This window comes from Saccopteryx leptura, chromosome 1, assembly GCF_036850995.1.
Source record: "Saccopteryx leptura isolate mSacLep1 chromosome 1, mSacLep1_pri_phased_curated, whole genome shotgun sequence".
In the NCBI taxonomy this organism is placed as follows: domain Eukaryota; kingdom Metazoa; phylum Chordata; class Mammalia; order Chiroptera; family Emballonuridae; genus Saccopteryx; species Saccopteryx leptura.
The window spans coordinates 302,915,713-302,929,877 of record NC_089503.1 but is presented as its reverse complement, the minus strand read 5'-3'; the positions used below and the strand labels follow the sequence as shown (position 1 = coordinate 302,929,877).

Below are 14,165 nucleotides of genomic sequence, written 5' to 3'. Positions count from 1 at the left end.
GGGGGTTGGTGGAAAGGACCATGTTCTGTTTAGCCTAATATTGCCAATGTATTTTACAGTGGCTGGGAAGTAAGATGTTCTGGCATGAAAGGAGATGTGAGGGATTGTATATATTGCACTCCTCCTCCCTGAATGTTCAGTTGTTGTGCTTGGAGCATGGCTGGTGTGTGCAAGGGAGGAGAGGGCGGGCAAGCTGTAGATGGTGTTAAGAGGTGAAGCAGTCCAGACAGGTAGGTAGGGCCCAGATAGTGAAAGGCCCTGTGTGCCATATTAGACAGTGTGGTCTTCATCCTGAGAAGAGTGGAAATCCACTAAAGAGGAGTAAATTGGTCAGATTCTTTCAAAATGGTTAGTACCAGCTGCAGTGTGTGAGGACATGGGAGGACTGGGAGGATTGAAGAGGATCTGAGGGGAGCACGGTTTGTGGCGGGGAGGACAGAGAACTCTTACTAGCCAGGTAAGGGCGCACCTATTAGGTTAGTATCATCATCAGGAAAAGGATGTTTGAGCGTCAGGTGAGAGAGGGATGTTCTTTTTTTCATTTTATTTTTTTAATGAAAATATTTATTGGGGTGACATTGGTTAATAAAATTATGTAGGTTTCAGGTGTATATTGAATATACTATGTATATTGCATTGTGTGTTTGCCACTCAAAGTCAAACGTTCTTCCTTCAGCATATATTTGACCCCCTCTACCCTTTACTACCCTCGACCCCCTTCTCTGGTAACCGCCACACTGTTGTCTGTGTCCATGAGTTTTTGTTTGTTTGTCTTGTTTATTCATTGTCAGTTTTATATCCTACATATGTGTGAAATCATATGGTTCTTGACTTTTTCTGTCTGACTTACTTTGCTTAGCATGACACTCAAGATCTAGCTTGACCAGGTGGTGGCGCAGTGGATAGAGCATCAGCCTGGGGTGCTGAGGACCCAGGTTCAAAACGCTGAGGTCACTGGCTTGAGCGTGGGCTCAACTGGTTTGAGCATGAGCTCAACAACTTGAGCATGGGGTTACCAGCTGGAGTGTGGAATCATAGACATGACCCCATGGTCACTGGCTTGAGCCCAAAGGTCACTGACTTGAACCCAAGGCTGGAGCCCCTCGGTCAAGGATCATATGAGAAAGCAACCAATGAACAACTAAAGTGACTCAACTACGACTTGATGCTTCTCACCTCTTTCCCTTGCTGTCTGTCTGTCCCTGTTCATCCCCCCTTCACTAAAAAATAATAGTAATAAATAAAAAATAAATCTATTCATTTTGTTGCAAATGGCAGTAATTCATCTTTACTTATGGCTGAGTAGTATTCCATTGTGTGTGTGTGTGTGTGTGCGCGCGCGTGTGCATTTATATATATATCTCACATCTTCTTTATCCAATCATCTATCAAAGAACACTTTGGTTGTTTCCTTGCCTTGGCCACCATGAACAATGCTTCAATTTGAAAACATTTATTCACAAAGAGAGGGCTGTTCTTGAGCCCAGACCATAAGACAAGCAGAGCTGAGGAGGCAGATTAGCAATGGTCCCTTTTGTGTGGCAGGAATCGGAAGGTTGTTCTTCTGATTTCATGTAGAAGCTGAGCAAGGTGCTATTTAGCGGGACTATGGGGCAAGAGGTGGGTCATTAACAGGGCCATTGGGTCTAAATTTTTAGCTTGGAGCTTCAAATTTAGGCGGTTGTCTTGGGTCAAAGTCATGCAGGCAAGCAGGGTGAGATCCAGTGTAAGTTTTGATCCTAACTGAAATGAAATCCATCCATCTCAGGATGTAGGATGAGCACCTTCAAAATCTGGAAGGGACTGGGTCTGTCTGAGGCCCCCAGGAAGGCCAACCTGCGGGTAGGACCATCGTCCTTGGAGTCTTGTTCTTGGCCCAGGGTAGCCTGATGCTCTGTCCCCCTCAGGGCAGCCCTGGCCCATCTGGTTTTGTCATAAGCGGTGCCCTTGGAAGACTAGTGACAGAGGCCGCAGGGTTTTTCACAATTTACCTGCAGGTGGCGAGTAATGAGACAGTAATGGTGCCACAGGGGACACCTGAAGAAGAGCCCTGGTGCCTGGAAGTCCGTCCCCCAAGGGCCCGAGGACTCCCCTCGCCCTCCTGCATGCCGGGGTAAACCCACCGCCTGCTCTCTCTGTGCCTTCCCTGGCCCTGCCTTCCTCTTGTGCGTGTCACCGGTCCCTTCACTCCAGTCCCCTCCGCCCATCACTTACTGCCTAAGCCTTTCTTACTCCAACCAGCTTTCTACATCCTGCTCTGTCTTCCTTACTCCGAGGCCCCTCCAAGCTCTGAGCCTCTGCTGGGACCCTGACAGTTCCTGCCAAACTGCCCGAGAGGTGTGGCATGACGTGCAGGGGGCAGGAAAACCCCCTGCCCTCCAGCATCTCTCCCTTCCCCTAGCACAAGGTCCCTGTGACCAGTAGCGAGCATTCCTTTAGCCGAGACCCCTGCCCCTGCCCGCATGCGGGCCTAGTGACAGCTGTAGGGTTCCTTAAAGATTTCAAACTGCTTTCATTTACATTGTCTCAAGGAGTCAGCATAGGCTATTTGTTCTTTGGTGTAAATTAGCTTCTTATTTAAATGAAGGAATGGGTATCGGAGGCCTGATGGTGGGTGGGGTCATGCAGGCACAGAACAGGCATAGAATACAGGGAAGCAGAGCTGGCAAGGGGCCTTGGGCAGGCTCAGGGAAGAGGCAATGAAGAGGAAGGCGTTGACAGGATTCTGAAAACAAGCTCTCCCTGGTTTTTCTTTTTTTCACTTAGATTTGGGCTTCTCCTTGGCTTTAGTCTCTATTATTTTTTCTGTCAAAATCTCTAATCTGGTTCCTTGAGCTTGTCTCTTATGATGTCATCACATTTATCCTATGAGGAAAAGATACAATAATGACGTCCTCCCTCTTCCAATCATGGAAGAAATAACATGAAGAAAAAAAATCTTTTTTTCCAAAATTATGGCACTGCCAGGACTAGGCCCCAAAGCTCAGTGTGGCTGAGCTCACCCCTGGCTCCGTGTGGGGGCTTGCCGTTGGCCCAGCGCTAATGGCTAGTTCTGGGAGGGCTGGGCAGTGGGAGGGAGAACAGTGGGGTTAAGTCAACCTTTGTGCTTCTCAGGGGGCCTTCCGTAGAACCCAGCCCTGCACCGCACCCATGCAGTCCCAAAGCACCCCTGGCATTTATTACGTTTCTTATTTTTGGCCTGACAAAGACTGTCTGCTGTGGCCTTAGACCACTCTAACAGGCTGCAGGTGCCCCCAAACAGCAGGCTGAGACCAGAACGCTGCCCTCCTTCCCTCCAGTTCCCCCTTACTCTCAAAAAGTGCATCCTGACCTGTGGTGGTACAGTGGATAAAGCGACCTGGGATGCTGAGGTCTCTGGTTCGAAGACCTGGGCTTGCCCGGTCACAGCACATGCGAGAAGCAAATGCGAGTTGCTTCCCACTCCTCTCCTCTCTCTCTCTCTCTCTCTCTCGCCTCTCTCTATAAATCAATAAATAAAATCTTTAAAAAAAAGTGAAGCCCCACCCCTATGATCAAGTGTCCCTGTGGCTCCACTATGCCTCAAGGTGTCCACAAATGGAGCAAATAATAATATTCAGAAATCCTAGTGTCAAAGAGGTGGGGAATGGGGAGGAGGGCAGGAACAAGGTTGGCAGCAGGGAACCATTGAAGGGCTTTGCGTGGGAGGGTGGAGTACTGTGATGTATAATTAAAGAGACCCCTGTGAGGAGGGCGGAGGAGAAGAGACTGGGGCAGAGGTGGATGTGGGCAGGAGCTGCTGCCAAGGTCGGAGTGCCCTCTGTCCACGCTGAGCGGGAGAGCTCAGTCATTTTCATCTGGTCACATCTGACTCACTGAGGAGGGCTTTTCTTTCCCTAACCCTGATGCTGTAGCACGTTATGAGGGTCCTGGACAATTGAAAAGAGGAACTAATCACATATGGGGTGGTCCTTTGGGGATCTGGGCAAAAGCTTGGGGCATGGGAGTTCCATTGACTGGACAAGTCAATGTGCTGCCACCCTGGGTTATCTTTACTCAGTGACACCAGACAATAAGTGCTTCCCTCTCTGTGGCTCCCCGCTGACCAATGAGGCCCACTGCATGCAGCACCGAGGCCTTCCTCTGATGACTTTGCCTGTGTCTGCCCCATACCTCCTCAGCTGTGCAACTTCAGTCAAGTCTGGGTGGAAGAAAATTGGCTTTACTAGAGGTATCTGAGTATTCCTGTCTCACACCTGATGGGTAGCTTTTTGAAAGAAGAATGAACTACTTTTGATTTTCTGGGTCTCTAATGACCGAAATAACAGGGGGCCACAGCTAGATGGAGGGCATGTTCCAGCCGGAGGGAGGAAAACGCACAAGGCCCCAGCTGGGAGGGAGAGCTGTGCATTATGGAGACTGAAATAAAACAGTGTGGCTGGAGCTTAGAGACCCAGCAGGACATGGGGAGCGGAGCGGAGAGGGGGGTGGGCCAGTCTCTGCAGGGTCTCAGGCCCTGCCCTTCCTGATGGCAGACGTCACTCACATGGCCCCTAGGCTTCATGTCACGGCCTAAGCCAGCTCTCCCGGTCTCTGCACGTCTGTGTCACTGGTGCCTGGTGTGTCTTTCGGGAGCTGAATGACTGAAGCATAGGCTGCCCTATAATCATTGTTTGGGGGAAGAAGATGGGCAGGAAAGCAACCTCTGAGATATCTGTGGCAGAGAACAAGCAGAGGGAGCAGCCAGGATGGCTAGAGGGGCCCTGGAGGCCAGCTTCAGACGCAGGTGGCGCCTGAGGGCATGGTGGCTTCTGGAGAGTGTATGACTAAAGCTTTGGGTTAACTCTGAATCTGAGCTGGCCCAAGTCACAGCTGTGCATGTGAATATAGTCGTGAAGGAAGGTGGACCTTGATAAACATCACCTTCGCTACTTGCCCAGCTCCATGTCAGGATGTTCTTCGGCTTCTGAGGCACGGCTCTGGAGGACCTCAGGCCTTCCCGGGGGTGTGGAGCCCTGTTCCTAGTTCTGCCCTGGGCTAGTGGAGGGCAAGCGTGCAGAGAGGCATGAGGCAGTGGGATGAGGCAAGACCAGAGATCCCAGCAGGAGGCCCTCCCTGGTGTCCTGAGCTGGCGCAGCCCTGTGGTGCCACCAGCATGCGTGCCCACTCCTGCCCTCTGTGCTCTGCCTCTGGGGAGTGTCTTCCAGAAGCTGCCCAGCCTTCAAGACCAGCTTTAGGCTTACTTCCTCTGGAAGCCTCCCTTGACCTAGCTTTCTGGTCTCCCACAATATGGACTGGAGCCCACAACAGAGAAATAAAATTGTTTCCTGCATGAAAGATGCTAAGTTTTTCAAAAACAGGGACCAAATGTTGCCAGCTTACTGACTCTGCCCAGCAGAGAGCTGCACAGAGGGGCTGCTCCACGGCCTAACGACTGGCCAGCAGCTCTGCTTCAAGAGACAGGAAAGAGCTGCTGTTTGTTACTTTCTTAGTTAATTAAATTCACTCATTCATTCTTTCATTCAGCAGAGGCTAAGGCAGGGGTCCCCAAACTTTTTACACAGGGGGCCAGTTCACTGTCCCTCAGACCATTGAAGGGCCGGACTATAAAAAAAAACTATGAACAAATCCCTATGCACACTGCACATATGTTATTTTAAAGTAAAAAAAAAAACAAAATGGGAACAAATACAATATTTAAAATAAAGAACAAGTAAATTTAAATCATCAAACTGACCAGTATTTCAATGGGAACTATGCTCTTTTCACTGACCACCAAGGAAAGAGGTGCCCCTTCAGGAAGTGCAGCGGGGGCCAGATAAGTGGCCTCAGGGGGCCGCATGTGGCCCGTGGGGCCGTAGTTTGGGGACCCCTGGGCTAAGGGCTCAGCTTGATGTATACAGTGTGATTTCTGGTTGCACAGAGATTGAAATGAAAATAAGAATAATCACAATAACCACTTTTTATTGCACGCACACAGGGTAATGAAGGTCCTGGGTACTTTGCATCACATGTCTGTTCTCATTCTTATTCCAGTCCTGCAAGTTTGGGATTCTCCTCATCTTACAGTTGAAGAAACAGGCTCAGAGAGGTCTCAGATCAGCAAGTGGCAGAGCTGAGGGTTGAGCCTGGGCGGCAGAGCTGAGTGCGGGTGCCTGGGCGGTAGAGCTGAGGGTTGAGCCTGGGCGGTAGAGCTGAGGGTTGAGCCTGGGCGGTAGAGCTGAGTGCGGGTGCCTGGGCGGTAGAGCTGAGGGTTGAGCCTGGGCGGTAGAGCTGAGTGCGGGTGCCTGGGCGGTGGAGCTGAGGGTTGAGCCTGGGCGGTAGAGCTGAGGGTTGAGCCTGGGCGGCAGAGCTGAGTGCGGGTGCCTGGGCGGTAGAGCTGAGGGTTGAGCCTGGGCGGCAGAGCTGAGTGCGGGTGCCTGGGCGGTAGAGCTGAGGGTTGGGCCTGGGCGGTAGAGCTGAGTGCGGGTGCCTGGGCGGCAGAGCTGAGGGTTGAGCCTGGGAGGTAGAGCTGAGGGTTGAGCCTGGGCGGTGGAGCTGAGGGTTGAGCCTGGGCGGTGGAGCTGAGTGCGGGTGCCCTGGGCTCTGCTCTGCTTAAGCGTGTTGCTCAGAGCGGGGAGAGACTGAATCTGATCGGCTGTGAGGCCTTGGCAGCTTGGGGCCCCTGTCTGGGGCTCTGGTGCAAAGTGGAGTTGGAGTGTTTCATTTCTCAGTCCCTCCGTTCTAACGTGCTGCAGGTCCGTCACCACCTGGGGTCCCTTCCCTCCCGGGTGAGGCGGGAGGCCTTCTGAAATAGCACCACGGCCCAGCTGCCGGCCATTAGAAGGGCTGATCTGGGTCGGGCTGAGAAGGGGCCATGGAGCTCGGAGGCCTTGCTGGAACCAGCAGGTGTGTGCGTTCCCCTCAGGGGCATCAGAGGCTGCCTGCCCTCTGGGCAGAGGACACTCCTGCCCTCAGTGGGCCCACCATCGGTGTGTCCTGCTTCTTCCTCGAGGAGCAGTGTTAGCTGGGCTGGCTGCCTCGGCAGAGGCTCCAAAGCCTACGCCGTTGGCATCAGTTCAAGGTGCCTCTCAGACAGCGTCCCACCTACCCTGGCTTGCCTGGTGCTAGGGAATTAGGAGAGGTGATGACAGCCATCATCCAAAGGGGCTCCTGCTGGTGGCTCCAGGCTCCGTGTGTGTGTGTGTGTGTGTGTGTGTGTGTGTGTGTGTGTGTGTGTGGAGTGGGGTGAGACCCTTCTCCCATTTCCTTCTCCATTTTTCTCTTCCTTGTGGCCAGTGTGACCCTGAATAGTAGGCTCTGAGGAGACATAACAATTTCTTTAGGGCCGCCTCCGTGTGTCTCCCTCAGTGCTTCAGTTTCTGTGTCCTGGATTTTCCATCGCCTGAAGTGGCTTTGCCTCTTTGTCTTCCCTCTCACAGATATCCCTCTGCTCCCTGGCTCCCCACGCCGGCTGAGCCCTCGGGCAGTGGCCAGGGGCGGCCAGGGCCCCAGACAAGGCCAGGAATACCTCAAGGTGCCAGGTCCCCGAGCCCCAGGTCTGCAGGGCTGTTCCAATCAAGAGTCTGTCCGGCTCTCTGGGGAGGAGAGCTCCCACAGCGGCTCCGTGAGTACTAGGGTTGGGAGGACGACCTGCCCTACTGCGGACCCTAAGGGGGCCTCTTGACAGAAGATACTTCACTGGGGGGCAAGTGTGTATGTGAGATACATAGATAGATAGATAGATAGATAGATAGATAGATAGATAGATAGGGTGCCGGGGCTTTTATTAGGCCCTTTTCCTTTCCTCTCTCTGAGTCATGACAGTATGACGTACCAGCCACGCTGGAGTCTTTGGTCAGAGGAGGACAGGGAAGGAGGAGGTGTGAGAAACCAGGAGCTCCCACCTGCTGCTCTGCAGATTCCCTGGCCCCCCTCCCACCTCTGCTGTGGTGGCTCTGGAGGCTGTCCCCTGTGCCTGGTTGCCCAGGTGACCTCTCAGGTGGCTGCCGAGGCAGCTGGGTATCAAACCAGTAATAAACAGGGAAACACCCAAAGGGGAGGCAGGTCCCTCCTCCGCTCCGCCTCACGCTTTCTCCTGCATTTCTCTCAATGTCCCACCTCCACAGGTGGAGGGAGCAGAAGCCCGTCCTCTGCCACTGTCTCTGGCAGGGTCCTCAGCGGAGGCTGGAGAGCAGGAGGAGGAAGATGTGGGGACTGTGAGGGGCACAGGGTATAGCAAATCTCTGTGGGTGGAGGTGGAGGTAGACCAGGTGACCAGAAATTGGCCTCTGTTCCAATGGACCTAGAGAACCTGCCTGTGAGTATTCTGTGTGTTGGCAGGTCCAGAAGGAGGTGGGTGTGCCCCCGTACATACGGAGGGCTGTGTGTGTGCGTGTCAGAGTGCTCGTGGGTGATGTATGTGTGCACAGATGTGTGTGCAGAGTGCGGTGCAGAGAGGCTGGGTGTGGGTGACGGCGTGTGCTTGTGCAGGCGTGGGCCCATGGCCCTGTGTGGAGGCAGGTGGTGTGACTGTGCGGGGTTTGCTGCTGCGTGTGCAGTCTGTACGTGAGTGTATGCGTGTGCATGATGGCCGGAACAGGTGCGAGGGTACCTGCTCCTGGGCTCTGGGCAGGTGAGAGGAGGGCTGTGTGGGCTGGGTGTGGCAGATGGATTTAGGGCACTCTGTCCTTTCACTGGGGCAGCCGGGGCCTCTAGGCTGAGGGTCTTGCTTCCTAGTGTGCTATATTTGGGCCCAGAGCAAGGTTAGCCTCCTCTGTCTCTCGCCCCTTCCTCACCAGACCTCACTATTCCCGCCCTGCTTTCTCTGGCCAGGTCATCAACAACTACCTGGATGCCAATGAGCCAGTGTCCTCGGAGGCCCGTCAGAGTCGCATGCACTTCCATGACAACCAAAGAAAGGTGGACTACGTGCTCGCCTACCACTACCGGAAACGCGGGGCGCACCCTGGCCACGGCTCCCCTGCCCATTCGCTGGCCATCATCTCCAATGGGGAGACTGGCAAGGAGCCCCATGCTGGGGGCTCCCGTGACATTGAGCTGGGGCGGCTTGAGGCCCTGGAGGAGGAGAGGAGGGAGCAGCGAGAGGAGTTTGAACACAACCTGATGGAGGCTGGGCTGGAGCTTGAGAAGGACTTGGAGGTGAGGTGGGGCAGGTGTCCCAGCGTTGTGGGTGGATAGCCCCGTAGGGCTTGGCTCCTGGCGATCAGTGTCATCTGAAGGGAGCCTTGGCTTTTATTTTCTGGCGGCAACCCAGATTTTTTTTTTTTTTTTTTTTTGCCTAAGGACTTGAGGAAAGTCTTGGTATAGCTAGTAACTCTATGTAGGGGATCCCAGATCCTCCTAGGGATGTGTGTGCTGTTCACTCTCACCCCAGGGCCTTTGTACTGGTTATCTCCTCTGCTTTGACCCCCTTCCCCAGGCCTGTGCATACTCACTTCCTTACTTTACACCTCTGCTCAAATGCTCCCGTCTTCCATACATCTTCCCTGATCATCCTAGCTAGAACACCCCGCCCCACCCCTCTATTCCTTGATCACACTCAGCCCTGCTACCTGAAATAACATGAGAGGTTTGTCTTTTTTGTCTGTGCCCCCACCTGCCCCGTCAAGTCAGGGTCTTGTTTGGTTCATGGCTGTATCCTCAGCACCTGGGACAGATTCTAAAGAGCAAAGTAGTAAGTGCTTAACAAAGGTTAGTTGAATACATAAGTGATCTCCCTCAGTCTCAGGTTCCTCATCTAACAAGTAATAGACACCCTGCTGGATTGTAGTTTTACAAGTCCCATCATTAGACCTGGGCAATGAAAATATTCGGCACAATGTTTGGTACTTACTAGGCGCTCAATAAATGCTCATCAGGATTCTTTTTAAGAGGCGTCATGCTTAGGGGTGAGGTGCCATTCTCATTAGAAGCCTGTTTTGTAAGATTCAAGTTAATACTGCCCCCTAACTGTAAGGGGCCAAGGTCATTCATTCATTTCTCTGTCCCCAGACAGATTGACATGTGGCCTGGCCCAGACCTTTGTTGTGCTGACTTATGCTGCTTACCCAGCCTCTTAAATCAGGAGCTCCTTCTCTCGATAATCTTTTCACCAGTGTAGCGATGTGTGCTCTTTTTAGGGCTACTTGCTGTGGGAGTGCTGATTTTCGCATTGGAAACCCAGAGCTCACTTGGTGCCTCTGACTGGGGTCTGGTGGGAAGGTTTCTTGAGGTAGTGGCAGATTTGAGGGCCCAGGAACTTTTGGCACTACCACTGTGGCAGGCTGCAGTCCACACACCTGCCTGCGGGCGTCAGGGAGCCGAACCTGGACCTTGTTCCCTTACTTGGTTGTGTGGCAGCATATTCAAGACGTGACCTCTGGAATCTAAATACAGATGTTTACACCCCAGGCCTGGCATATACTAGCCTCACAACCTTGGGCAAGGGACTTGATCCTTTTGAGTCAAAGTTTCCATATCTATAAAGTGGGAATAATAACACATTCTTCATTGGGTCATTATGAATATGAAACAAGACAACTAAAGTATCTAAACAGTAATGAGTGAGTGTTACTGCTATTATTACTAATTGAGAATTGCCAGATTTAGCAGATAGGACTTTAAAATGCCCAGTCAAATTTGAATTTCAGAACAACTATTTTTTTTAGCATAAGTATACATAAGTCCCATGCAATATTGGGGATAGACTTATACTAAAAAAAACCTATTCATTGTTGAGCTGAAATTCAAACATAACTGTCCTGTTGACTTTTATGACTACTGCTACTAGTATCACTGCCCATCTTTGCCACCCTCCAGCATGTATCATTTTAGTTGCTATTGGATTTTCCTGGCTTTGACTGGGACTTAGGAGGGCCCAGAGGTAGCTTTTGGGACTGTCCAGTGTTAGATGGGGCTGTGGAGTGGGTCCTGGATTGTTGTCCCTGTTGTGTAACCACCCAAAGCTCCTTCCTCCAAGCCCCCACCCCTGGCTTCATGATCCACTTGACTCCTCCTTCATGGGGCTATTTCAGGTCATCAGAGCCTCCACCTCCACCACTCAAGTAGCCGCCGGGATTTGCTGTCTTACAGCATTTTCTCTCTTTCTCTCTCTCTGTTTTCTAAACATTTATTATTGTTATCAGTTTTTGGACTTCATATGCAAGCGATGAGTTAATGGCACTTCTCGATCATGGAGCATTATTATCATTGGTCTGCACAAGGACCTCCCCTTCCTTATTGAAATACCGCCCTCGCTCTTCACTGCCCGCTCACTCCACAGGCAGCCTTCCTAACGCTTTGTGTTTCTGGGAAATGCATAGCGTCATGCTTGCTTTATGTATTTTTTTTCATTTTTCAAAATTGTCTTTATTGTTTAGAACAGTTTTGGAATTACAGAAAAATTAGAGTTCCCATATACCCTGTACTGAGGCCCCCTATTATTAACAGCTACATTAATACAGTACATATGACATTATTAATGAACTCATATTGACACATTACACTGGGGAACAAAATTTCTGTTGCATCCATAAAAACACTTGTTCTTACCTAATTCGAGTGTGCTGATCTCAAATCTGACATTAGTTTTTCTCTGAAAGCAACAGTTTTTTTGCAATTCAAGATTTTAGGTTTTCATCTTATTGTAAAATTCTCAACATTTAGTTTAACATAATAAAGTAGAATGTCTTCTTGGGCATCACCTTTGTGAAAATATAATAATTTATATAATACAGTGAATACACTAATACACTAAAAGATATGATTGCATCAGAATTTGTCTACAATTTTGAAATAGAACATATTAAAACACTTATTTTAATCATAAAATTTGTGCAAAACTTATTTAAATTCTATTCAGGCAAAAATTTGCATTTGTAGCTCTTGCGTTTGTTTACTTGTTAAGGACAATCTCGTTTGATGCTCCAGCAGTAGTCTGCTCATCACTAACAGCTCCAAGATTTTCGGAAAACTTCTCAAGGTGACTGTTCAAGAAGTGAATCTTAACACTCATGTTACATCCAATGTAGCGGAAAGCCAACAGCATCCTTTGAACCAGAAGTTCATAGTTTTCTGCTTTTTTGTTGCCAAGGAAGTTCTTTGTAACTGCCACAAAAGACGACAGCCATGCTGCTTTCTCCTCCTTATTCATCTTCTTGGCAAATTCTTCCTCACGTATGAGAGTTCAAATTTGAGGTCCATCAAATACACCTGCTTTTATCTTCTCAAAAGACAAGGCAGGAAAAGAGGAAATAATATGTTGAAAGCATTCACTTTCTCTATTCAAAGCCTGAACAAACTGCTTCATTAAGCCAAGTGTGAAGTGGGGAAAAAATGATCCTGTCTCAGTTAACTACAGGTTCATTCACAATATTTTGCATCCCGACTTCCAGAGCTTCACGTTTCGGCCACTCCTTCTGTGTCTAGTGTTTCTCCTGAGCTCGGCTGTCCCACAAACACAGAAAGCAAGGATACTTTGTAAAACCTCTCTGTTGTCCTAGCAGGAAATTTATCATTTTAAGATCCTCACAAATGATCCAGTCATACTTCAAAAAGTCGAGGACAATTTTTATGTCATTCTTACTAAGTCATTCAATTCAGGTTGGCTAAACTGCTGAGGGGTTAATGACTGCTTGGCATCAAAAGAAGACCCTTCAGATTCTACAACCATTTCCTCATGCATCTTTTCAAAATACACCTGATCACTATGTTCACTTTCTTCATCCTTAGAAGAAATAAAACCATTGAAAACTGGAACCGGGAGTGTCTCAGAGTGTGGGATAGGTTGTATTGCTGAAGGAATATTAGGATATGCGATCATATGCCATTTTTTCTTGCCAGTGCCCTTTGTATGGATCAGACAGAAATAACAGTCACTGCTGTGGTCCTTAGGTTCACGCCAAACTATGGAAATACCAAAAGGCATTCCTTTGCATTTTCATTTTGTCCAGTCACGAAGCATTTCCTCACAATTATGACACACAATATGAGGAGCCCAATTCTTGTCTTGATCGCCAAGAGGAACTTGAAAATAGGCAATATATGCACGTGTCACAAATGATAAAATATTGTGCCTTTGACGTTGAAGTGTGTAACAGCCACATATATAACAGAAGGTGTCAGGACTATTCTTACATTTCCGCCTACTCGAAGAAGCGATGATTCAATCTTAAAACAAAATAAGAGGGTGTTTTTTGTTGTTTTGTTTTGTTTTGTTTGCATTTTTCTGAAGCTGGAAATGGGGAGAGACAGTCAGACAGACTCCCGCATGCGCCCGACAGGGATCCACCTGGCACGCCCACCAGGGGGCGACGCTCTGCCCACCAGGGGGCGATGCTCTGCCCCTCCGGGGCGTCGCTCTGCCGTGACCAGAGCCACTCTAGCGCCTAGGGCAGAGGCCAAGGAGCCATCCCCAGCGCCTGGGCCATCCTTGCTCCAATGGAGCCTCGCTGCGGGAGGGGAAGAGAGAGACAGAGAGGAAGGAGAGGGGGAGGGGTGGAGAAGCAGTTGGGCACTTCTCCTGTGTGCCCTGGCCAGGAATCGAACCTGGGACCCCTGCACGCCAGGCCAATGCTCTACCACTGAGCCAACCGGCCAGGGCCAAGAGGGTGTTTTTATCAGATAATAATTTTTTACATTTAAAAACAACTACAATTATGTAAAAGTGATGTTTGTAAAACATTAATTGCCTTGTGGTTATGTTCAATCCAAGAGTCATTGCCCTTTAACTCCAATTTAAAAACCAATGTATGCCATTAACTGTAACAAAAAGAAATTAACATTGCATAAAAACTAGAGCATGCACCAAAAAACGGATTTCAGATTTGGAATCAGCAATGCAGAAATATATAGAAACAGGTCTAAAACCTCGTGCAACAGAAAATGAAAAATAAATTTTCCCAGTGTTATCATTAACAAAAATCTATACATTTTTTTCGGATTTCCTTAGTTTTTACCTGTTGTCCTGTTTCTGTCCCAAGGTGCTATTCTGGACACCACATTACGTTTAGTCATCATGGCTCCTTAGGCTCTTCTTGGCGGTGACAGTTTCACGGCACTGTATGCATTTTGAATTTATATAAGTACTCTATTTTATAGCTCATTCTGTTTTCCACTTTTCTTTTCTCTCAGCACTTTATTTTTCAGACCATTCATATTTTGCATGTGCATCTAACCCATTTCTTTTTCTAATGAACGAGCAGTTT

At 49.5% G+C, this 14,165-nt stretch overlaps 1 protein-coding gene across 2 annotated transcripts in view; it reads left to right on the top strand.

Moving 5' to 3' along the window:
- Positions 1–14,165, top strand: part of ANO2 (anoctamin 2) — a 345,301-nt gene that overhangs the window by 13,561 nt on the left and 317,575 nt on the right. Inside the window, exons 2-3 of one of the 2 annotated variants that reach the window (XM_066357508.1) lie at positions 7,401–7,585; positions 8,794–9,120. In XM_066357508.1, coding sequence (XP_066213605.1) covers positions 7,401–7,585; positions 8,794–9,120 — 512 coding nt within the window. Of the gene's footprint in view, positions 1–7,400; positions 7,586–8,119; positions 8,279–8,793; positions 9,121–14,165 lie in introns of those variants that run through there. The other variant, XM_066357518.1, reaches the window with a different exon arrangement.